At 39.9% G+C, this 24,581-nt stretch overlaps 1 protein-coding gene across 1 annotated transcript in view; it reads right to left on the reverse strand.

Annotated features, from left to right (window-relative positions):
* Positions 1-24,581, reverse strand: part of galntl6 (polypeptide N-acetylgalactosaminyltransferase like 6) — a 290,808-nt gene that overhangs the window by 70,807 nt on the left and 195,420 nt on the right. The window contains exon 6 of the mRNA XM_046838264.1: positions 2,499-2,684. Within this exon, the coding sequence (XP_046694220.1) occupies positions 2,499-2,684 (186 nt within the window). The remainder of the gene's footprint in view (positions 1-2,498; positions 2,685-24,581) is intronic.

Genomic DNA, 24,581 nt, shown 5'->3' on the forward strand with positions numbered 1-24,581 from the left:
TATATATATATATATATATATATATATATATATATATATATATATATATATATATATAGTATATAAGATTAAGCTTCCTCAGGCTGAATCGACCGATTTTTTTATCTCCCTATTTCAGAGACGGCTCTTAAGTGGCGCTGATCTGAATGCTCAGGATGTTTACGCTGTAGCAGTCTCAAAAGGACAGCAGGGAGAAAATTTCCAATTAAGAATGAGAAGTGAGGTGGGGGGTTGGGGGGTGGGGGGAGCAGAGCAAAATGGACACAACTGCCTCATCGCGCCGTGTGGGTGGACAGCATTAGGTTGAATTGGAGAGATGAAGCAATTGTGTGTGTGTCTGTGTGGGTCAGTTTATTTAGCGTGTGGATGTAGAGAAGTGTGAGAGGACTAATGTGCAGATCTCCGATGTCTCATCCAAGTGATATTTCTTTACATCAATTAACTAATTAGGGCTAAGTAAGTGATGAGTATGTCTTCACCACGCTAAGCTTTCAGCTGCGAGATAAAAGCACACTGTAAGGCACGCTCGTAATTCAGCATGACATTAAACCCTGGATTGTGAATAATAAATATAAAGAGTTTAGGAATGTATTAAATATGGAAGAAAGTAATGCAACTAATAATACTAATATAAATTATCATAATACTAAAAAATATGCTTTACTCTGAACACAAGATCGACATTAATGCCTTTTAAAAAAAGTCCACATTTAGTCCCAGGTTTTTAAAGGGAACATTTCATGCTACATCCAGAACACCCTATAAAATTGTGTGCCACCAACTTTATGATAACACTTTGGAGAAGAACCACATATTGTTGGAAAAGTCGGGTGTCCCAATACTTTGTCCATATTTGTCGTGTCTATTTGACTTTATTTGACTGTTAATTTGACGGTTTATTCAGCTTGCTAAATTCTTAAATGCCATAATCTTGTAACCTTTTACTTCTGCACATTCCTCTTCAATGCCATAGCCCTAGAACCATTTCTGTAATTCTTAATGATGTCCACACATCTCTGCACTGTTATAGCCTTTATATTTATTCACTGTACATATGCATCTATCTATCTATCTATCTATCTATCTATCTATCTATCTATCTATCTATCTGTCTGTCTGTCTGTCTGTCTGTCTGTCTGTCTGTCTGTCTGTCTGTCTGTCTGTCTGTCTGTCTGTCTGTCTATCTATCTATCTATCTATCTATCTATCTTCTGTGCTAATCTGTAAAATATAATCCTTTTTTTCACATTTTGTTATGTTAAATTCAGTATTTTCCTCAAATGAGGTTTTGTTTGTAGAATTTTGAAAAATAAGCGCTGTGAGAACTTGTGGTTAAATCGTGATTAAAGAAAAAATAATTTCACACACAAAACTTGCATTAATAACTTGCTTTAACTTAATATACAATAAACCAAAATACAAATTAGTTTTGTTTTATTTATTATAGGATCAGAACAGAATTATTTCTTTGTTTATTGATGGATTGGTTCATGTGTAACAGTAAAACAACAAATGAACCAATCCATCAATAAACAAAGAAATAATTCTGTTCTATTCTATATATCAGTGATGTTAGGAAGCTGGGGTCAGCGTGCAGAGTCAGCAATGCTAAAGCGCCTCTGGAGCACAGAGGCGCTTTAGCATTGCTGACTCTGCACGCTGACCCCAGCTTCCTAACATCACTGGGATATATAAGGAATTTGCCTATGCTGTAAAGTACTTGTGACAAGTATAAAGCATTTCCTTCCTTCTTTCTTTCCTTTATTCCTTAATTTTAGATGGAAAGATATGAGGTCAGAACCCAGTAGTGGGCCATGGAAGAGCTGTGAGGGGGTCACAAGAAGGTTCTTTGGATTATGTTTTTGAGTTTTGCACACTCTACCATCTAGTTGAGCAACTTCACATAAGAGTGAGGGGATTTATACCAGCAAATTGGGACTAAATGTGGAATGCGATGCTCAAAAAGCCCATTAAAGGCCACACAATGCTGGCACAGAGGAGGAGAAAAAGGTTTTCTTGTTTGTAAGAAGAACAGAAGAAAAAGAGAAGACAAAGAGAGCGAGAGAGAGAGCAAGAGAGAGAGAGAGAGAGAGAGAGTGAAAGGTAATATTTGAAAAAGAAAAAGAAATAGAGAAAGAAATAGGCCACTTCATAATTCTTTTTTTTTTTTTTTTTTATCAGCCCGCTGCAGGAGTGACCACGAAAAGGCATTTGATTTGTGAAATTGGTCGATTTGGAGGAGAGAGATAAGTGTGATTTTTATGGTCAAGGTTGTGTTTTTTTCTTTTTCCTTTTCTTTTTGGTGTCGTGATTGAAAAGCAGAGGGAGAGAGAAATGTTCTGTCTTGTGCTGTGACCTCCCTCCTCTTTCTCTTCTATAAAAATTATTTTATATATATATATACACACACACACACACACACACACACACACACACACACACACACACAGTGTAGTTATATACATATAGAAATATACACACTGTATAGGTGAGCGTACCAAGCAGAGGAGGCAGCCAGTTGATGTTGGCCTCACAGTGCGAGTCTAAGAAGGTGAGGACTTCTCCTTTAGCCACGGACGCTCCCAGGAGGCGAGTGCGAATCAAACCCTCGCGCTTCTTAGTGCGCACTATCCGCACCTTCGGAAATCTGGACATGTACTGTTCCAGGCGAATGCCCAGGTGCTCTAAGAAAAAAGAGACAGAGAAAAATAGAAAGAGAGAGAGAGAGAGAGAGAGAGAGAGAGAGAGAGAGAGAGAGAGTGACGTTAGAGTGCTGTTAATTATGACTCAATTCATTACAGATCCTTGGAAGCAGTTTTAATTAGTGCGACTCAAAGCACTGAATTAAATCCTGCTCTCCCACGTGTTATAGCGTACCAGCTAGAAAAAGGCGATTCTAAGATCATCAGTGTGTATTTGTGTGTGTGTGTGTGTGTGTGTGTGTGTGTGTGTGTGTGTGGTTTTGAAGCAGTGATACATTAATCGAATCTCAGTTTTGTTGCTCCGTTTTCCAAGCCTGGTTCAAGAGCATTAATGTTTAACGTCCCTAAAGATCCCCCCTGCTGTTAACACTTAATTGAATTGTTGAGTCGGCTCGTGTTCCTTGAATATTAACCAGTCGTTGCTGGAATGCTACTCAGGCCTCTGTTTATGGTACGGCCTTCTACCGCTTCTGCATTCCCTTTGTACTGGCGATATAGGCTAAATAAATAATGCAACCTGCAAATCCAATTAGAAATCATTTAATAACATTGCGCAGCCTGCTGTGAGTTAACCGAGCCGGCGTTCCGTATTAAAACAACACATCTTCTGCAGTTCAGTTCGGCGACTAGTGGAGGACGAGAAGAAAAATAGCCTCCACTTTTCACAAAAAAAACCCCCAACCAGTCGGATTGTTGTAGAGGCTGTGATGAGTCTGGGATCTGATCACCAATTATTTATATTTTATGTTATAAATGATTTAAAAAACAGAATCGATTAATGAAAAACGTGCAAATGATCAAACTATTAGACACTGATATGCAGGTTCACTTCACATGAAAAAGACACAGACAGAATAAAGTATAAGCTGAAGTTCTCAAAGCTCTTTGCTGTATCTGTATATATGTTTGGACAGTCACTTTCACATTCTAGGCCCATGCAAAGCCACTTTATACATATACAGTATTTATTTAACTTATTCTACTTCATTTGAAAACATTCATATCTGTGTATATGTTTGCACCTGACACCAAGACAAATTCCCAGTACGGTAAAGTGCTCTTTGCTGAACGCTTGCTGCACAATAAAACTTGTGGCAAGCCATCAGGGTCAAAAAGAGTTTCTCTGCTGGGCTACACTCTATCAGAATCACTGACTTAAGTTTTAGTAGATTTTTGTCCATGAATATGTTTGAAATGATTCCCAATAGTCCATTCTCTTCAGTTTATGTACATTTGCGGCATTTCGAAGACGCTCTAATCCAGAGCGATGATCTAATTCATACAACTGAGCAGCTGAGGGTTGAAATATGGTGGAGTAAAAAGAAGATCTATTGAATTATACATGCAGTTAAGTAGAGAGTAAAAGTTGCTTATATTTTTTGATACTCACTAAAACTTAAAAGGAGGCAAAAAAATTGACTTAAATACAGTAATGAAGTATATTTACTCAAATAACTTACACCACTGGTGTGTGGTCAATATTGTGCTCAATATTCACACTTTTACTTACAGTAGATTAAAATACTGAGCAGGAAATCGCACCCAAACCTGCAGATTCAATGTTGAAAATGTTAAACGTGGACACTGATTTAAATATCCCAGATTTACAATGTGTTCGCAGACATTTGTGTGTGTATACAAATATACTATTCGGGTGTTTTCCTAAAATTTTACTACAAACACAAACCTGTTCCAGCATCACAGTGACCCTGTACACAAAGCCATGAAGATCTGCTTTACATAGGAGAGACTGGAAGATCTTCATAAAGCTGCTATGAAGTGAAGGAGAACAGTTTTCATTTCTTTTCTTCTGGAAGTTTTGCAAAATTGGACAAAAGTATTGGGACACCTGACTTTTCCAGCCGTACAGTTTTTCCACAAACAGAGCATTCAAGATGGAAGACGAACTAATGAGAAACTGGTAAGAGTTTCCACTAATAGAGCGGTGGGTTTCGCCGCGTTCCTGGCCGATTACTCAGTCCACTTAGAACTAAACATCCTCATAAAACAGCGCTGATTAAAAACCAAACCTTTTACTTCTGCACATCGGCGCTCCCTCATTAAAAACCAGATAGCTTACGCGCCAGGCGAACACGGCTTCCAGGATCCCGAGATCCCATGAACGAGCCCTAATGAAGCTTTCATCACAGGAACTCTCAGTCCCTTTTAGTCCCACTGCAATATTAATGATATAGAAGTCTGGTAATTTTGGAGATTCAGATGAAGCCTCAGATGAAACGCTTCACCCCAGTGGGGAAGGGAAGGACGGCATGGCGGCGAACAGCCTGCCTCTGAGCCATCAAAAAACGAAAAAGAGAGCGAAAGAGAAAATATCGCTCCGCAGCTTTTTATCACGCTCTGTCACAGAGTTGCTTTTGGCACTCAGAACCTTTCGCCATTTTTTTCCCCCTCCGTAACAGTTTATTTGCCACTTCCTTCGTCTCTGCTAGACCTGCTAAACATCAACGGGCGTGATTTATGGGTTCATTTGAACGAGCGTTCAGACAACGGAGAGAGGGAGTGAGCGAGAAATCATGAGCGTAATAGACAGAGAGAAATAGAGTGCTGAGGAGGCAGATAAAGAGACGGATAGAGAGACAGAAGACAAAGAGGCATGGGGAGTGAGAACGGAGACAGAATTCTTCACACCCACCACTTCGCACACACTCCTTTCTTAGGAGCTTTCTTTAGGGCACACAAGGGCTTTTTTTTTGTAGCTAAAAATACACAATGAGTTGGTTCACACCTTGGTCACACACACACACACACACACACACACACACACACACACACACATATGCCTTAAAGAAGCGATACACATCCATGCACCTGTTTCATCCATATATACTAGGGGTGTAACAGTACACATATTCGTACTGGATCATTTCGGTACCTGGCTTTCAGTTTGGTGCACCTGTGGACCCAATGCATTTCCTTTTTACGTGTGAAACAATTAAAATCTGACCTCCCTCACAAACGTTTTAAGTGGAGGATCACAAGTTTGTTTTGTCTCTGCCTCACACTTGAAGCGGAGTGTCACGGTCAACAATGCCAGGGGTATAAAAAAAGAAACTAGAGTTCCAGCATTTGTTAAAGCATACTGAAATAAGTAGAACATATCTTTAGAAAATGAAATATTAAATGTAAAACACACACACACACACACACACACACACTTATATAGAGTCAGACCTCGACCTACGACCACTCAACAGTGATGCGACGGTCACCTCAGGCGAAAAAAACAAACATTCTTAATCTTATTTACTTCTTATTTATATTTTATTTGTTATTTATTAGTACTATGTGGAAAGAAATGTAAATGTGTTTACAGTGCCTCTTTACGTCCACGTGGGAACGCATCATAGAGTAGTGACTCTTCTCCACTTACGACCTGATGGACTTACGACCGTTTTTTCGGCCCTAATCTACATCGTAAGTTGGGGTCTACCTGTACACACATCTGTATTGCCCAAATGGGGTCTAACAAGTGTAAACATTTGATTTAATTTTTCCATTTGTTTAATTTAATTTGAATAAATCTAATTTGTGGCAGTCTAATCGATTGCTCAATGTTATCAATGTTCCAAAAAAGTGTATTGCATTAGATTAATTCTATTTTTTACATTTTATTTTTTATAAAATATTATTCGATATATTATTTTATCAAGCAGGCGTTTTTTATTGTTTTAAAAATGTCAACTGTTGATGTTCACAAATGTTAATAATAATTATTAAACTGTGTTAATAAAAAAAAACTACCTGCAATTCTATATAAAAACCGAGGTACGTACTTAACCTATGTTGTGTACCGTTTCACACCTAATATCTACTGAATTAATTAATTCTATTTTTTTTTTTTTTATGAGTCCAAATTGAACCTTATTAGAAATCAAAATATGTGCTGATTTCGAGGTCTATATAGCTACCGAGTGTCATATGTGCAGTGTGTGGGCTGTTTAAACTAGAATCCTGATGTGGCCTCCACCCCAGAGCAGTTCTCACAGCAGCTGAGAACACAGAAGTCAGGTTTAAAATAGAACATCTCTGCAATTTGGTCTCGGAGTTGATGAAACAGGCATTTCACACACCTGCTCATATCATCAATAAAGTATTTTTAATATTTTGCAGTTATCCAGTCATGCTGCAGCAACACTGTGCTCAAAATCAAGCAGATTCGGGTTGAGAGCTTCAGTCATCAAACATCAGAATGGGGTAAAAGATGTTGGTACCCGAAGGACTGGTTAACTACAGTATAAGAACAAATGTTTGTGAACACCTAGCCATTTGGTCCCTATTTGCTATTATTATAACCTCCACTCTTCTGGGAAGATGTTCCACTATATTTTAGAGTGTGCTTATGGAAATTTGTGAAGATTCATTCAAACACAAGGGCGGTAGTGAAGTCAGGAACTGATGTAGGTGAGGTGAGGAGGCCTGAGGTTCGGTCATCATTCACATTCATTTCAGAAGTCAGGTTGGTTTTAGCGATCAGATCTTTACATACATGTGGAGCAGAAAACCTTCTCAGCCTTCAAAAAACATAGAATCTTGAAGAGCTTCAACAGCATACAGCCACATAAATTCCACTGCTGTCAGCCAAGAACAAAACGCTATCATGAGCAGAACCTCACCCAAACTGGACAACTGAAGATATTATTGTTCTTGGAGTGACAGGAGTGGAACCTGAGGTGGTGATCTTCTGCAGTTGTAGCTCATCCACCTCAGGGTTGTTGTGTCATGTCCTCGGCGATGCTTTTAATAATAAATACAGTTGGCGGTGAGTGTATTTTCCTCCGAATCCTGAATGTATCTCCACAGACTGTTTCAAACCTTGTAATCACATGTTCTAATGAAATTTATAAATGAATGAGAGAAGAAATGGCGAACAAAATGATGAAAAGCAGCAGCTTTCATCTCTCATGTAAGAGCATCAGTGTTATCCATTAGCCTGCAGGCAGAGAGCTCTACTGTTTAGCACAATTAGCGAACGTTCTCAGTGATTGTATATTCCCCAGCTATGACGCAGTCGATTAGCAGAAGGGGCTTGTATTTTTTTTTGCCATAATACAGTACAGCAGCACAGTTTTTTGCATTTTCCAGAATCAGAATACAGCACCTTGCCAGAAGAGAGGGTTGAGGTTCTTGCTCAAGGGTCAAACAGTGACAAAGCTGGGGTTTGAACTTCCAGTCTAAGGTTCAGGAACCTAGAGCTTTAACTGTTGAGCCGGGATACATATTGAAGTGGTGTTGCAGTGGTTAAGATGGACTTCTGATTGGAAGGTCATGAATTTGAACTCCAGCACCACCAGTCTGCCCTTGAGGGAGGTCCTTAACCCTAAACTACTCAACTGTATAAATATTTGTAAGTCGCTCTGGATGAACATCTGCCAAATGCTGTAAATGTAAAACGCATTCACATCACAAATGTGTTCCAGGCCACATGTGAATGTTTGACATGCATTTGACCAGTACATGAAAAGCACATGTGTAAAAGTATAGATACTTTACTGCAAAACATACTCCATTACATTAGAAATTCTAATATGACTTGAGCAAAAGCGCAGGGGTCCCCAAACCATTTTCTGTGAGGGACACATAGTTTTTCCTTTCTTTAAAGGGGGTAGGGGGGTCCTGTCTGTAACAAGAGAATTTTTCATTATTTGAAATGTATTTATTATCCTTGCTAATTTTAGATTAGTTTATTTTGTCATGCAGCATACAGACAAACATTACTTTTGAGCAGAGCCTATTAAAGGAGCATCATTACGATCATAAAGATATTTTTTCATATTCACTGCTATTAAAATCAAAACATTTACTTACCTATGAATATGGTTTGTGGGTAAATCTAACAAATGCTAAGGCTATGTTAATAACTAGAGGACGACCGAGAGCTAGGTTGGATCGTACTTGCCGACAACAGATTCACCAACCGGTTTTTAACCGTTTCAGCTGTTTTTAAAAGGGATACTGGATAAAAAAAAAAACACACACTCCATGTAAAATAGTATGTAACTTCATTATAAAATCAAACAGCACTGAATCCTGAAAATGGGCTAAAGGAAATAAATATGAATAAAAAAATTCTAAATTGTAAACCAACAAACAGCACGTGGTGTCAGTGATTCTCCTCTAGAGGCCGCTCTCGTAATGACAGCGGATCGGAACCTGGAAAAACTATCGGTATAGATTTTTGCCGATAGATGGTAGTTCCCGCAAAAAAACTTTCGGTGCCTCGACCTCTATCAATAACTAAGGGGAATAGTCAAGTTTGGTTTTTAAACTAATATTAAAAACAGGTATAATATGTGTAAAATTTTTAAAATAAAATTTTTAAAATATGGCATTGTTCAGAGGACCGTTCCAAATGTGGGGGCCCACTGGACGTAGTTAGGAGACTGGGTTTATATACCTGAAATCCGAGGAAATAAGAAAGCAGCTGAAAAATAAGTGATTTCTCCATATACTTTCAGTTTGACAAGTATTTCTGCAATAACTGAACATCCTGCAATGATTCTTCTCTTTAATACCACACACATCTTTTGGTTCTCGCCGGTTCCCACCGTTATGTGACACGAGCCGAGGAATAACTCTCTCAGTAGGATGCTTGGACGCTCCACTGGCTCTGTGGACTCCAGAAACTGGGGTGGAATGATTGTCACTGCCAAGATTTATTGTAGGGCTGTCTCGGAAAAAAAAGTGTCTGTGCAGCGTTTTTCTGCTTCACCCGCTCTGGGGCTGACGTGAACTTTTGTCAAAGTTTAGTGAGTTAAAGTTCAAGTTTGTTGGCGAAATCTGTTACATGTGGGGTTTTTAGGGCTGGGAATGAGGTTGCAGTGAGTTGGTTGAACGTCACCGCTGAAGGATTTCCCATCAGTTGTGCGAATATTGTACTTGGATGAAACGTCAATTCAAAGTGAGATGTTACACGGTGCGATGTGATCCGACGTGTCCGTACTGTTAATAGTGCAGTTTCGCTGTGGAACTGAATGATGCCAAACCCACACACACGCACTCATACAAACACACGTGTCCTATTTTCGAAACCGATACAATGTAAAATGCCTATTTATGTAGGAACATCTGATCGCTTGAAATGTCCAGAGACTAAACCGAGATTCAGAGAAATCACTTCTGCTGCTCTGAAAGTGTCCTTTTCCCCTTTAAAGAATGATGATTCTTATATTCCAAAGGGGTCAGTTTTTGATTGCCTGATGATTTAAATGCTGTTTTGTGGAAAAAAATTGTCTATTACATAAGGGACCCGAGGCATCGCTCGGTCTAAGAACAAATATATTTTCACCTGCCTTTATTTTTACCCCGTGGACTCAGAGGTTAGATGTGAGGCAGTCTGGGAAAACACATCAGACTGTGATTGTCTGGGTTGAATTCTGGCAAACATCCAAATATGATTCGAGAGAGGAGAGGGGGAAAGAGGCTGGTGAGAAAATGGCTTCATAAAGCTGTTATGAACTCAAGGAGAAAAGAAGGAGCTAAACATTTCTTTGTTTTTGTTTTATTCTGGAAGTTTCACAATACCCGACAAAAGTTTGGGAACACCTGACTTTCCCAACCATACAAAGTGTATCAGAAGGTTGCTGGTGTAACTGGTGCCATTCTGACCATGTGCGTTACCACGTCTGCGATTTCATCACGGACAGCAAGTTTGAACAAAGAGCGAACGTGAAATTCTGAGTGGAACTGTGGACATGACACTCGTTTAACATTCGGTGATGCTGCATTGAGTCGTTTGAGGTGTTTTAAGCCCGGGTGTGCTGGAACAGATTAACACACCGTTTCACAGCGCCGTGGCCTCCAGTGGAGCCGAATGGTATTGCGTGGCCGCTCTGTTTGTGTCCTTGGTTTCTCCTCTGTGCTCCTGAAGGCTACATAAAGCTCAGCTATGTACATTACGGCGCATCCCCGACGGCAGCCTGTTTGCTTTTAAAGCCCTTCAGCACATTTGTGTTATTATGTGTAATTTAGAGCCTCTGCTGAGTCTAATCACACACACACAATCATTTACTGTACACACACAGGGTGCCCAGACTAGATCCCCGTTTATTACCCTCTTCCTTTAAAGTGGTGAAGAAAATGAGCTTCTCATGCCAAAGCTGGAAATCTGAAGGGAACGAGAGAGAAAGAGACACTTGCAAGAGTTTTATTGGTGTGACGGTTGTTCGGCGTGTACCGGTTGTACAACACACGGACGGCGTTAACTTTTAATCAAACTAGAGATAACATCGAATGCAGCGCTTTAAAAAAACACACACCCATACACACACACACACACACACACACACACACACACACACACACACACACACACACTTACACACCCTCAAGACATTAGCAGCTAATTAAAAAGACTGAGTGTGCAAGAAAGCTCGATGGAAATCAACATTGTTTCTGAATAGGATAACAATCACAAGCTCATTTTTTAGCACACTTGCATAAATGCTCCAAGGCTAATACAAAGAAAAAGAAATATGCAGATATTCTCTCTCTCTCGCTTTTTTTTCAATCACAGGAAACGTTTTTCTCCTCAGAACACACTCTCACACCGGCAATGACGACTTTTAATTGGACTCACACCGTTCAGGAGGGTTCACGACACTGTAAAAGCTTCAAATTGCCACCAATAACCGAAGTTCTGTTCAGCTGAGTCGAGATTTATTCATCTGCTCTCTTTTTCTTTCTCCTAAAAGCCAGATTGTGGATTTTCTCTTTGTGTTGATGGAAATAGTCACAAATTGAATAGTTCCTCTGAGATAATTTATTGTGAAATTGCTAAAAATGTGTGAACACTAACTTATATATGTACAATATATAAACTATTATACAAAATACGCACAACTTTTCCAGCCATATGTGGTTCCTTCCAGTTAGAGACACACAATTGTACAGGATGTCAATGTAGTAGCGTAACATTTCTCCTTCATTTCATCTAGAAGACCCAAATCTGTTCCAATGCTCTTGTGCACATAGCCTGTATGAAGATCTGCTTTACATGGCTTGGAGTGGAAGATTTCCTGTTCTAGAGCTCTAAACCCTAATAAACACATTTGGGATGAATGTGAAAGTTGACTGAAATCCAGGCCTCCTCAACTTCTCACCTACATCAGTACCTTTCCACTTACGATATTTAGCATTTAGCTATTTTAATGGTGTGGTTAAGTGCCCAGAAGTGGCAGCTTGGTGTGGCTGGGATTTGAACTCATAACCTTCGGATCTAGTCAAATGCTTCAACCATGAGCTCTGACCTCCTTCTTTCCATTCTGACACTATCACACACTCGGTGCATGTTACTCCCCTTTGGCTGCAGAATTTTGAAGAAGAGCATTTGAGTATTGCATTCCACATTTAGTCCCAATTTGCTCTTCTAATTCCCTCCACTCTTCTGGGAAGATGTTCCACTAGATTTTGCAATGTGCTTATGGATATTTGTGTTCATCAGCCCCAAGGGTGTTACTAATGTAGGTGAGGAGGCTTGAGGTGCAGTCAGTGTTCACATTCATCCCAAAGTATGGATGAGATCAGAGCTCTAAAGCAGGCCACTCAAGATCTTCCTCTCCAAAACATGTAAACCAGATCTTAATGGAGCTCACTTTGTGCACAGGGGCATCGCCATGCTGGAGCAGGTTTGGGTTTTCAACTTCAAGTAAATGCAAAATCTTATTATCGCGCATCTAAAGACGTCCTGTACAATTGAGTGCCTCCAGTTTTGTGGTAACAGTTCGGAAAAGAACCACGTATAGCAGGAAAGTTCAGGTCTCCCAATACTTTTAGAAATGTAGTGCACCTGCCTCTTGTGTTGACCCCCCTTTTGCTTCCAAAACAGCTGTGCCCCTTCAATCATTAACAGCGTGAACTTCTTCAGCAGTTTGAGCTACAGGAGCTCGTCTGTTGGATAGGATCACACGGACCAGCCTTCGCTCCTCACATGCATCAATGAGCCTAAGCCGCCCACAACCCTGTCGACGGTTCAACTTTGTTCCTTCTAGGAGCACTTTTGATAGATACTGACCACTGCAGACGGCAAACAGCCTACAGAAGCTGCAGGTTTGGAGATGCTCTAATCCAGTCGTCTAGACGTCGCAATTTGTCAAACTCGCTCAAATCCTTACGCTCGCCCATTTTTCCTTATTCTAACATCAACTTTGAGGACAAAATGTTCACTTGCTGCCTAATAAATAAATCTACACACTAACAGGTGCCATGATGAAGAGATCATCAGTGTTTTCACTTCACCACTCAGAAAGTTATAATGTTATAATGTCAAAGTTACGCCTAATATATATATATATATATATATATATATATATATATATATATATATATATATATACTCATATTGTATTTTTGCAATGAGTGTTTGCAATTCAGTATATTTTTTTACAATAATGCAAATAATAAAAAACAAAATGAAACTGAAAAAGTCAATAGATCAACTGGTTTAGCAAAATAATTGCTAGTTTTAAACAAGTCAGTGTTACAGTAATAATGTATTGTTTTCTGCAAAAATCATATCCATCCACATCGCATCCATAAATGATCACTTGCTTGTAAATGCTGCTGGTCAATATTCCTTCCCAAAGTTTATCCGACGTCTCACTGATGCTAAACTCAAACACAGAATGCTACAATCCGTTTTACATCCGTTACTTTTTAGTTTTTTTCATATCTTTTATCTAAACAATAAATTTCCAGCCAGAGCAGAGGGTTCTCAAACCATCGGCTGAAGGTGGTATTTATGAGATCCAGACGGAATAAAAGTCTGAATGGAAACCAAGGCTGTATTCTCGCAGGTCCTAGTTTAATCCTAGAGGAGAGGAATTTATATTCTTCTGGTCACTAGATGTGTGTACTGCAACGTGGCGATGGTTATAGTGGCAGCACAAAGGCTCAACCCGGCCCGTATTGATCTGGCAGCCTCCTCCGTGTCACAGTCGAGAAGAGCAGGAATAATAGCGGCAATAAAGAAATCCATACCTCTGCTCTGGTCAAGGCAAGTGCATTCATCGCTTTTTTTTTCAATCAAAGAGCAACCGAGTAACAGTCCAGGCTGTTATTTAAGAGTTACCTGAGAGGTGATGTGTCTCTGCAGGTCTTCAGTTCTGTTCTGGTGAAAAGTCCAGCAGTAAATGGGTTTGTTTACTGCAGGGGTTAAAAAGCACTGTCGTTCTGTTGCATGCTGGGATTACTCATGTCTGTGCAAGGCTCAGCTCCACATGAACTGAGCTACGTTTGAAAGGTCTGCTGACCGGTCAATGCACTTCCATTAAACAGGACAGGCTCATCCATCTTCAACGACACCACTGTGACTATATATGTGTGTGTGTGTGTGTGTGTGTGTGTGTGTGTGTGTGTGTGTGTGTGTGTGCTGAAACCAACCACACACCCAAACACGAACCACTGATCTGACTTGTTTTTCACGACATAATTAGAAAACTACGGTAGAAAATGAGTCCATGATGTGTTTACACACTAGATCTTCAGAATACGTTTCACACACACAACAGGACGCCTCCGTGTTCGGAAGTGCGAGACACGAGGAGGTGCGATTCATAAAAGCCGCTGCAAAAAGTCTTTTTTGACCTGCTAGAAGAAAAGAAAAATATATAAAGAGAGAACTAGCGGGTGAGGATGATAGTGTAAGGAAACACAGAGGTTGAGCGAAGCGATCAGACTTGGAAGGAGGACAGTGACACGTCCTGACACCCAAGCCTTTCAGAAAAATCAGCACACTGGAAACAAACAAGCACTTCAGAGAGAGGGAGACAATAAAGAAGAGGGTGCCAATTCACAGGAAAGGCGTGACAAGAAAATTTCCACAGCGACTAACGGTGTTTGATAAAAGCTTCGGGAAACCAGACCGTTCTCCTGTGTATCATCAAGCGGCGCTAATATCTCACTGCTCAGACCTAACTTTGATACGTAACATTATATTAATACAGAATTTATCGCACATGAATGCGCACAGGGACATTTTGCAGATGCCTGTAATTCACTTCACACAATAAGACTTAAAGTAATGCTCATAAACTCAATAGGACTTTTATACTTCGCAAAGTGTAGTACAAATACCATGCAGAATAGAACAGAATAGTTCAGGTAAGGAAATATACGCGAGTACGATAAGCATGACAGAATTTCTTTGTTTGAAAAAAAATGTATTATTACATGTACATAAGTATTCAGACTCTTCGCAAAAACTATTGAAAAAATGACCTCAGGTGCCTTCCATTTCTCTTGATCGTTCCTGGATGTTTCTACACCGTGATTAGAGTCTACCTTGTGGAAAAAGTTTATTGATCGGACATGATTTGGAAAAGGCACAGACCTTCCTAGACAAAGTCTTCCCAAAACTATTTCAAAAGTGAAGCATGGTGGTGGCAGCATCATGCTGTGGGGATGCGTTTCTGCAGCAGGGACTGGGCATTTGGTCAGGATTAAGGGGAAGAAGCAAAGATGCCCTCAATTAAAACCTGTTCCACAGAGATCAGGACCTCAGTTGGGGATGATGGTTCACCTTCTTACATGACAACGACCCTAAGCACACAGCAACGCAACTCTGTGCATGTGTGAGTGGCTCAGCCAGAGCATTGACTTGAACCCTATTGAACATCTCTGTAGAGACTCTGAAATGGACCCATCCAACTGGACACATCTTAAGAGAATTTGCCATAAAAAATCCATAAAAGCCATAAAAATCCTCCAAACCCAGATGTTGCATCATAGCCAAAAACACTGTAATTGCTGCCAAAGGTGCTTCAACTAAGTACTGAGTGAGCATCTGAATACTTATAAACACGTTATATATATATTTTAGTTTCAAAAAACAAATTAGACATTGAGAGAATTCTGTTTTTTCACTACGGGCTACTGAGTGCAGATTAATAAGAAAAAAAAATCAATCAAGCAGCAGCGTAACAAAACTGAATACTTCCTAAAAGCACTGTATATATATATTAGGATCCAGATGATGGCTCATAGAAGCCTCGAAAATAGTCTAGTGTTTGTTTCCGAGACATTCTGGGGTGCTTTTAGTTGTATGTTTTGGGTCCTTATCATGTTATAAGACCCGTGAGCTGTGATTGAGACAGAGCTTTTCCTGATAGCGGTATGTTTTGCTTCGGAAACGTTCGGAATTCTTAAGATTTCATTGTGACCTGCAGAGCTTCAAAGCAAAATTTGACCTAAAATAATATAAAAAATGATGACGTATAGAAATTCAAGAACTCACTACCACTGTGGTTTACAGGTTAATAAACATCCCCTATAGCTTGTAGGTGATAATAGTATATAGGACAACAATATACATTATATGGACAAACGTTTTTGTGGACACCCAAAAATAAGATTTGCATGTATTCGTATTTTTTAAACATCCCAGTCCACATTTGGTGTTATAATAACCTTCTGGGGAGATGTTCCACTAGATTTTGGAGTGTTTCTGAGGAGATTTGTGCTCATTCAGCGACAAAGGTGTTAGTAAGGATGAGGAGGCCTGGGATGCCATCTAGTTTGGGGAAGTACCAAATATTGAACCATCATTGGACGTTTAAAGGCATAGAGAAGGTGGTGGTCAGATGTTGAGCTAATTGATTGCTCCTGGTTCTACAACTCCAACTGACTATAAGAAAGGACTTTACTCATAATCACACACTCCGGTGCTCATGCTATTGCTCACTCTCCAGTGTTTGTAATGTTTTAACGATTTATTATCACACTCTTGGTGTCACCCAGATGTGGATAAGGTTCCCCTTTTGAGTCTGGTTCTTATTAAATTTTCTTTCTCATGGTATCTAAGGGAGATTTCCTTGCCACAGGTTTTGCTCATCAGGGATAAATACACGCATTTCTATCATTCTTACATTCTGTAAACCTGTTTTGAGACAATTTCCATTGTGAAAAGCGCTGCAGAAATAAACTTGAATCGAAAAGTCAGGTGTCCTAATAGTTTTATCCTTGTAATGTAAACATTTTGTACTCATATACAGTAGCGTATATTTTCCTCACAAGTCCGTCGCTGTCCCTGCTAGTTTGCGCCAAACCTCATCGCACTTCCACACCGTGTCCCACGATAACCCCGGTACTCCTATACTTGCTAGATCAACAAAAAAAAGTTTCCGAGAACAGCAATCGGAGCCAAAAAAACAAGAGCAGCCAGTGTGTGCAAGTGATTAGAGATGATAAAATGTCAAGGGACCCTGAGGAACGCGAGGCAGCAGTGACAGACGAGCGAGTGTAGCCCAGACACAGGGGAGAAAACACTGCAGTACGATGCACACAAAGAGCTATTCCGTCTCATTACTGAAATATGATGGAGCAGCACAATGCAGAGGCTTCAGTTAGTGTTGTATAAAAGAATGTATAGATATGTGTAATGAACGGCTCTTCATGGTTTATAGAGGAATCGTCTACTGTATGTGGGAGCTCGTTTTATATCCCGACATATGTTTGATAATTGAAGAAAAGAGGTGAAAAGTACAGCCTCACTGACATGACTAGTGCTAACAAATATGTTGTGGATCGATCGACTCAGCTGGACATCTTGCTCTTACCCATCAAGACTACGAGGGTTTTAAAGCCTCCCATGATCGGGAATAGGAGGACGGACTCGTGAATACGCTTCTTTCTTTCACAAGCCATTTTATTTAGCGGTCCTATTAAAACAATTCGATTTCCTCCGGCTATATAACAGGCAGGTAATTCAGAGGGCAGCGCGACGGTTTGTACCGTTACTGTTCGATAAACGCTCAGGCGTGAAGAGCGGTGAAATATGAACCCGCAGCTAAAACATGCAACATCGTGTCTCTTTTTATGTGCGAACTGTGTAATGTGATACCTCGTTATATATTTCTCCATCTTCCATAATGAAGAAATGCTCTGTGTGATTTCAACTGGAGTGTGGAGAGAAGGAATTGTGGCTGCTCATCAATCTGGGAAGGGTTATAAGGCCATTTTTACAACAATTTAAAAACCATCATTCTATATAAGATTATGTACAAGTGGAAACAATTCAACACTCAAGTCGCTGATCTACACAGAAGTGGACACCCAGGAAAATTTACCCCAAGGACCGTACAATACAATGCGATGCAAAAACCCAAGAGTTATATCTCAGACTCTACAATATACTGTAGGCCTTTGGTTAGAATGTAAAATGTGAAAGTTTATGACTGTCCAATTCAAAAAGACTGAACAATTATGGTATGTTTGGAAGGGTTGCCATGAAAAAGCTTCTTTTCTCTAACACATATCTAAATGCTCCAAAACACAAAACAACCCAGAGATTAGGTTTATAGACCCAGTCATGATAAAGGACTGATTTTGAATGATGTAAAGCAGATCTTCATGTAGCTTCATGTTTTGTGCACAGGAGCCGTGTCATGCTGGGACAGATTTGGGTCTCCTAGTTCAAGTAAAGGGAAAATGTTTTGTTCCCACCACCAGAGACGTCCAATACAATGATGTGCCGCTTAATTTGAGGTAAAAGTTTGGGGAGAAAAACAAAAACAAACACCCACATGGCTGGAAAGTTCCGTCCCGATACTTTTGCCCGTACACTGTATCTTGCTCTGTGTGGACTGTATAAAGCGAGCGCAGGAACATTGTATCTTACAGGGTTGAGCAGCAGAGCAAGCAAACATTTTTATGTGTATTGAGAGAAAATCTGAATAATTTACAATACAATGAGTTGTTATTAGGTTGCATTCACATATACCTAATTAATAAAAATCTTAAATATTATCTTTAATATATGATGGAAGCCCCGATGCTTTATGGACTCGCAGGTTTCTGTCAAAGCGCACAAACGCTCAGGAACGCAGTCATGAGCTAAATCTGGTCTGAAAGCTTTCCTCTCAACTGTTATTAACAGAAAGCCCAGAATGAATGCAGTCGCCGGTCCCTACAATGAAAAGAGAATAGATAAACCAGCTCGAGCGCTTGCCAGCTAATTTATTGAAATGATAAATTATTTCAAGCGTTATAAGTCCCAGATGCATCAACCGACAGCTTGAGTGCCACCTCATTATCTGTCCATTTCACAAAGTGCTGCTTTTAAATGGATTCTTCATTTGAAGCATGAGGCGGGAGGTGTGTGTGTGTGTGTGTGTGTGTGTGTGTGTGTGTGTGTATGGAAGAGTGATTTGCACAGTTTAAGCAATACATGTTTATATTTAGCGAACAAGAGAAGGGTGAAGCTGTCGAATGTGTCATGAAGGCACAACTGCAGCAATTTGTGCACAACAGGAAAATATTTAATCGTGGTTTGGACAAAGGAATTTGACAAGACTAGACGTATGCTATAAAAATAAACAAATAAATAAAAACGCACAATGTATTCGAAACGTTTTTTGAAAAAAATGTAGGGATCCTAATTGAGGGAGCTCAGAGAAAGTAATAAAAACTTGCCTGGAAATTAAAAAAAAAAAATACATTAACATATTAAAATAAGAGAACTTATAATAAGTGTGGAAGACAAATGTAAAGAAATCTAAATATAATAAACTGCTTATTTCTGGCATGAAGCTGAGTGCAGAAGTTTGATCTTTCGAGCAAGACATTTCACCCACCAGGGGTGCTGTATCATGGCTGACCACCGGGGGTGCTGTATCATGTGTTCTGACCCCAGTTTTCTAACAACCTGCTATACGCAAAGAAATTTTTTTAAAATTATGCAAAGGAAGAATTGCAGGATTTAAATATGCATTAATATATATTAGGGATGCGCATCTTCATAACTGATGTGATTCGCATTCCCAACTATACGATACATTACAGATACGTATGAAGCGGCTACCGATGCGATACGATTCACTCATTACGATGCGGCGCGATCTGACTTTGATTTTATTCGACACAATTCGATACGATGAAATACAATGCAATGAAAAAAAGATGCTGTGAGATTCAATATGGTACAGATAGTTCTTTTAATTCTTCAGTTCAGACAGACAGCAAATCACCAATTTACTTAAGTGCCTTCTGACTTCTAACGCATGGCCTTTTCACAAACACGCCTTTGTGGTGCCAAAAAAAAAAAAAAAGATGAAATACAACCAGACATTTCGATAGCCATCGATACAATACCGAAGTAGCTACTGATTTCAATTTAAATTTAAAAAAATTAAATACAACGCAATAGAAAAAATATGATGCTCCGCAATTTAACATGGTGCAGACAGTTTACTTTTACTTATTGCTGCAGATTTGTCGGCTGCACATCCATGATGCACATCTCATGATGCGAATCCATGGTGCGTGAAAATCCCAGTAGATCAGCAGTTTCTAAAATACTCAGACCAGCCCGTCTGGCACCAACAACCATTCTATGTTCAAAGTCACTTAAATCACCTTTCTTCCCCATCCTGACGCTCGGTTTGAACTGCAGCAGATCGTCTACATGCCTAAATGCATTGAGTTGCTGCCATGTGATTGGCTGATTAGAAATTTGCGTTAACAAGCAGTTGGACAGGTGTACCTAATAAAGTGGCCGGTGAGTGTGTATATATATATATATATATATATATATATATATATATATATATATATATATATATATATATATATACACACACAACAATACATAAACATTTTATTGACTTGTTTTTTCGCTAAGGGTGTACAAACTTTTGCCCTGCCCTGCATATCAGTGTAATTCCACGGGCCCTCGGCTGTGCTGATCGCTCTTCTCCTGGCCTCCCAAAACCCCCAGCAGCACCAAACAAACAGCTTAAAATAGCCTCTCTGCTGTGAGGTCCACAAACATTTGTAGGAAGATTGTATCTGAGAAGGCACCGCTACCAACAACACTGGGAAATAGCACAACGTGGCACAAACAATAATCGTCAGTGTATAAAAAAAAGAGAAAACAAACAGAGAAACGGTGCAACATTGTGAATTCCACCAGCAGAACAGAAATCCCATTGTTCTGCTCCGATGGAAAACAAGCTGCGGACGAGCGCAAACATTAATTTTCGGCTCTTGAGTCGTGTGAAAGGAGGATTACATAAAAGACTTGAACGGATTGGCCCAAAAAATTTTACAGTCCATATTAAAATAAAACAGACACAACAATAAGACCGAAGCCAAAGCCGGCTCAGTCAGAATCTCTTATCTCTTCCTCACCAGGTAATATTTTTCACATCGTAAAAAAAAAAAAAGCCACAAAAGAGGAATATAATGGACTGCGTGGCTAAATAATAGCTTAATTAGCCGCTAGCTTCACGGCTCAGCCAGCTCTGAGCAGATGGAGCTGGAACAGGACAAATAAAAGTCATTTAAATGGAAGGACAGAGTGAAGAGCGAGAGAGAGAGAGAGAGAGAGAGAGAGAGAGAGAGAGAGAAAGAAAGAGAGAGAATAGACAGTTTTGAAAAAGCAAGAAAGTTGCTTGAGGCGAGAGAAGAATGTGGAGTGGTGCTTTTAGGTCAGAAGAAAGACGGCAGGTGTGAGGTGGCTACCTGTGAGCCTGACCTTTTAGCAGTGGCCAGATTTCACAGAAAGAACTGAACATTGCGTAATATGTGGATCTGTACATGAGCACTGCATTACACAGTGCTTTAGCTGCTTTAGCTTTAGCCCAAGAAGCAAATAATCAATAATAAAAAAATCCTTTGTAATATGAACCCAAAGAAGTCTGATTAGCTAGCGTAAGGTCATAACTAGCAGCCAAGCATTGAACATTCGAGAGTGTAAAGCTCTTGCGATAGCTTGTGAGTGCCAAACTAGACCTTGGAGCAATGGTGGCCTTCTCAGGTGAGTCCCATTCTCTTTTCTATATAACCATTAGTAGATGTGCTGTACTTTTAGAGAAAGTGACCAATCATTTATGACTAAAATTTGATATGTTGATCGATTTCTCGTCGCTAAACTGTTTCTCGAGCACGTTCTCTCAGCACCGCGACACTAAGTGTCCCGAGAATTACATAGAATACAGATTAACATGGCAGAGGTAGAGCTGCATCTTCCTGGAGACAGAACAGGAAAAGAACATCTGGTTTTATTTCATCTTTGTTCTTTTTTACAGAGGCGTGTTTGTGATTGATTTATATTGCAAATTGAAATCAGTAGCTGCTTCGGTATTATGCTATGCATCCAGATGTGAATCAGCACATCACTAATGGGTATCGATTCACTACTTTTTTTATTATCAGGCTCATCAAAAAATCATAGATTAGTATCTTTTGTATCCTTTTTATTTTAACAGCAACAAACCCCCCAAACACACACACCCTCATGCGCTAGAGTTTTATAATGATAAAGCTAGCTGCTCTTGTATTTCACTACAAGATGAAAGTCTATTCATACAATTCATATTCCTAATATCTTCTTCGTGTTAAAACCCAAACAAAACATCACACCATTCACACCTTTGTCCCCATTGACTGTCTGGGTTCTTCTGTTTGGGTGTGTACGCAAATCAAAAACACCGACAATGCAATGAATAAACAGGCCCCGAGCGCGTGATTTGTATGGTAATGATGTACACGTGTACAGATATAAAGCGAGTGGAGACGAAAAAAAACTCTATTTTTCTCTCTTCCAGACAAACAAAACTCAAAGCACAACCCACACTTTATTTCCAGCAGCAAAAAGAAAAAAATGCTGATTAATGAGAGCCATGCGAGGCTGAATGTGCTTCTTTGGAGATAATCCAGGAAGTGTAGGCGTGAGGCACACGTATAATACGGCACGTCTTTTCCCATTTCTGTCTGCCTGCTCGGATTGCAGTGTCCTCACGTACTCGCCGTACAAAATTCCCCCAAAAATATTTCAATTTCTCCCTTATTTATTCACACTAACACTCTTCCTTGCAGTGCAGGATGAATGCTATGGCAGATGGCCAGATTCATTAAGCAGTAAAGGAGAAGCAAAAAACAAAAAATGGTCATGCCTGGAGTTCCAGTTTACACTCATCATCTGCTCCTTTTATATGAATCCAGACAAATCGGTGTGTTCATACACCTAAGCGTTTGCTTCCTTTTCTCTGAGGGGCAAACAAGAGAAGGAAGATTTGTTTGAATGGGTTTGTTTAAACGGAACAAGCGTTTGTTTGTCGGCTCGGTTTCGTTTCGGGCAATTAAGTTGAAGATGCAGTACAAAGACTTCTTTACAGCGGAAATGGGACAGAGAAGAAAACGTGGCCTGTGGTCGCAAACGGGAATAATAACATAGAAAGGGAATTCCTGAAGAGCGGTGGTTTGCTTTCCAAACGGTGTGAATTGTGTTTTATTAAAAATATATCAGAAATATTGTAGACTCGGTTTGTGCACCAAGATTTTAAAATGATACCAGTGTAGCATTGTCGCAACTCAAACATGTACACAATATGGACAAAAGTCAGATGTTGGGTCAGACCAAGCGCCAATCAAAACAGGTTTAAAACAGAGCATGCGCTCGAACCTGATTGGTTGCTGGCTGCGTGTTTGACCAGTTTTTATCCTTAAAAATAAAAAGGAACGACTGATTTCGAGTGTGTTAGAGAAGTGAAAAAAAGAGTGCAGGCAGGGTGGAGTGGGTGGAGAAGAGTGACAGGAGTGATTTGTGATAGAAGAGTATCTGCAAGAATGAAAGGGAAAGTTTATAGGACTGTGGTGAGACCTGAGATATGGATTAGAGACAGTGGCATTGAGTACAAGACAGGAGGTGGAGCTGGAGGTAGCAGAGCTGAAGATGTTGAGGTTTTTGTTGGGAGTGACGACGATGGACAGGATTAGAAATGAGTTTATTAGAGGGACAGCACATGTAGGACGTTTTGGTGACAAGGTGAGGGAGGCGAGATTGAGATGGTTTGGACATGTGCAGAGGAGGGACATGGGGTATATTAGTAGGAGAATGCTGAGGATGGAGACACCAGGAAGGAGAAAAAGAGGAAGGCCAAGGAGGAGGTTTATGGATGTGGTGAGGAAAGACTTGCAGGTAGTTGGTGTGAAAGAGGCAGATGTAGAGGACAGGGGGGTATGGAGACGGATGAGCCGCTGTGGCGCCCCCTAATGGGAGCAGCCGATAGAAGAAGAAGAAGAAGATTTTGCAAAATGTAGTCGAGGAAAAAGTCAGAAATTTGACTTTGAAATGGAGTGAAGTTACAGTAAAAGTCTTACCAAATGAAAACACTACAGTAAAGTACAGATACACACCAAAGCTACTTAAGTACAGTAACAAATTACATTTATTTTGTTTTTGTCCACCACTGAGAAAAAATTTAGTTCCTGTAAGTTTGTTCTTTAATAATTAAGAGTTAGCGGAAATACAATGAAGATACTTCGAAGAAGAAATAAAATAAAGTTTATTACATTTTGACTTCTGGAAGCAGGACTGGGGTGCAGCCAAGGTTCCAATTCATCCAATTAGGTTTGAGGGTCAGAGCTCTATGACAGGAGATCTTCCACTTCAGAGCCGAAATCATGCACAGGGTCATTGTCATTCTGGAACAGGTTTGGCTTCTCATTGTTCAAATAAAGAGAAAATTTCATTGTAGTGCATCCAAAGACGTCCTATACAGTTTGCCTCTAACAGTCTGGAGAAGAACCACATGTGACTGGAAAAGTTAGAATAGCTCAGGAACACAGTTTGCATGAATATATCTGAATTTAATCGCTGAACAGCGCACCTCAATAATGATGGATCTGTAATGAATGGACATAAGGTGGCACCCAGAGTCTGGTTCCTCTCAAGGTTTCTTCCTCATGTTATCATAGGGAGTTTTTCCTTGGCTAGCTCATTCAAGTCAAGTCAAGTTTATTTCTATAGCGCTTTTCACAACAGACATTGTCTCAAAGCAGCTTTACAGAAATCAACAGTTAAGGTGAATGGTGTGTATGCCTGATGTGTGTATGAATGGTGTTTATCCCTGATGAGCAGCCTTT

This window comes from Silurus meridionalis, chromosome 2 (genome assembly GCF_014805685.1).
Source record: "Silurus meridionalis isolate SWU-2019-XX chromosome 2, ASM1480568v1, whole genome shotgun sequence".
NCBI classification, from domain to species: domain Eukaryota; kingdom Metazoa; phylum Chordata; class Actinopteri; order Siluriformes; family Siluridae; genus Silurus; species Silurus meridionalis.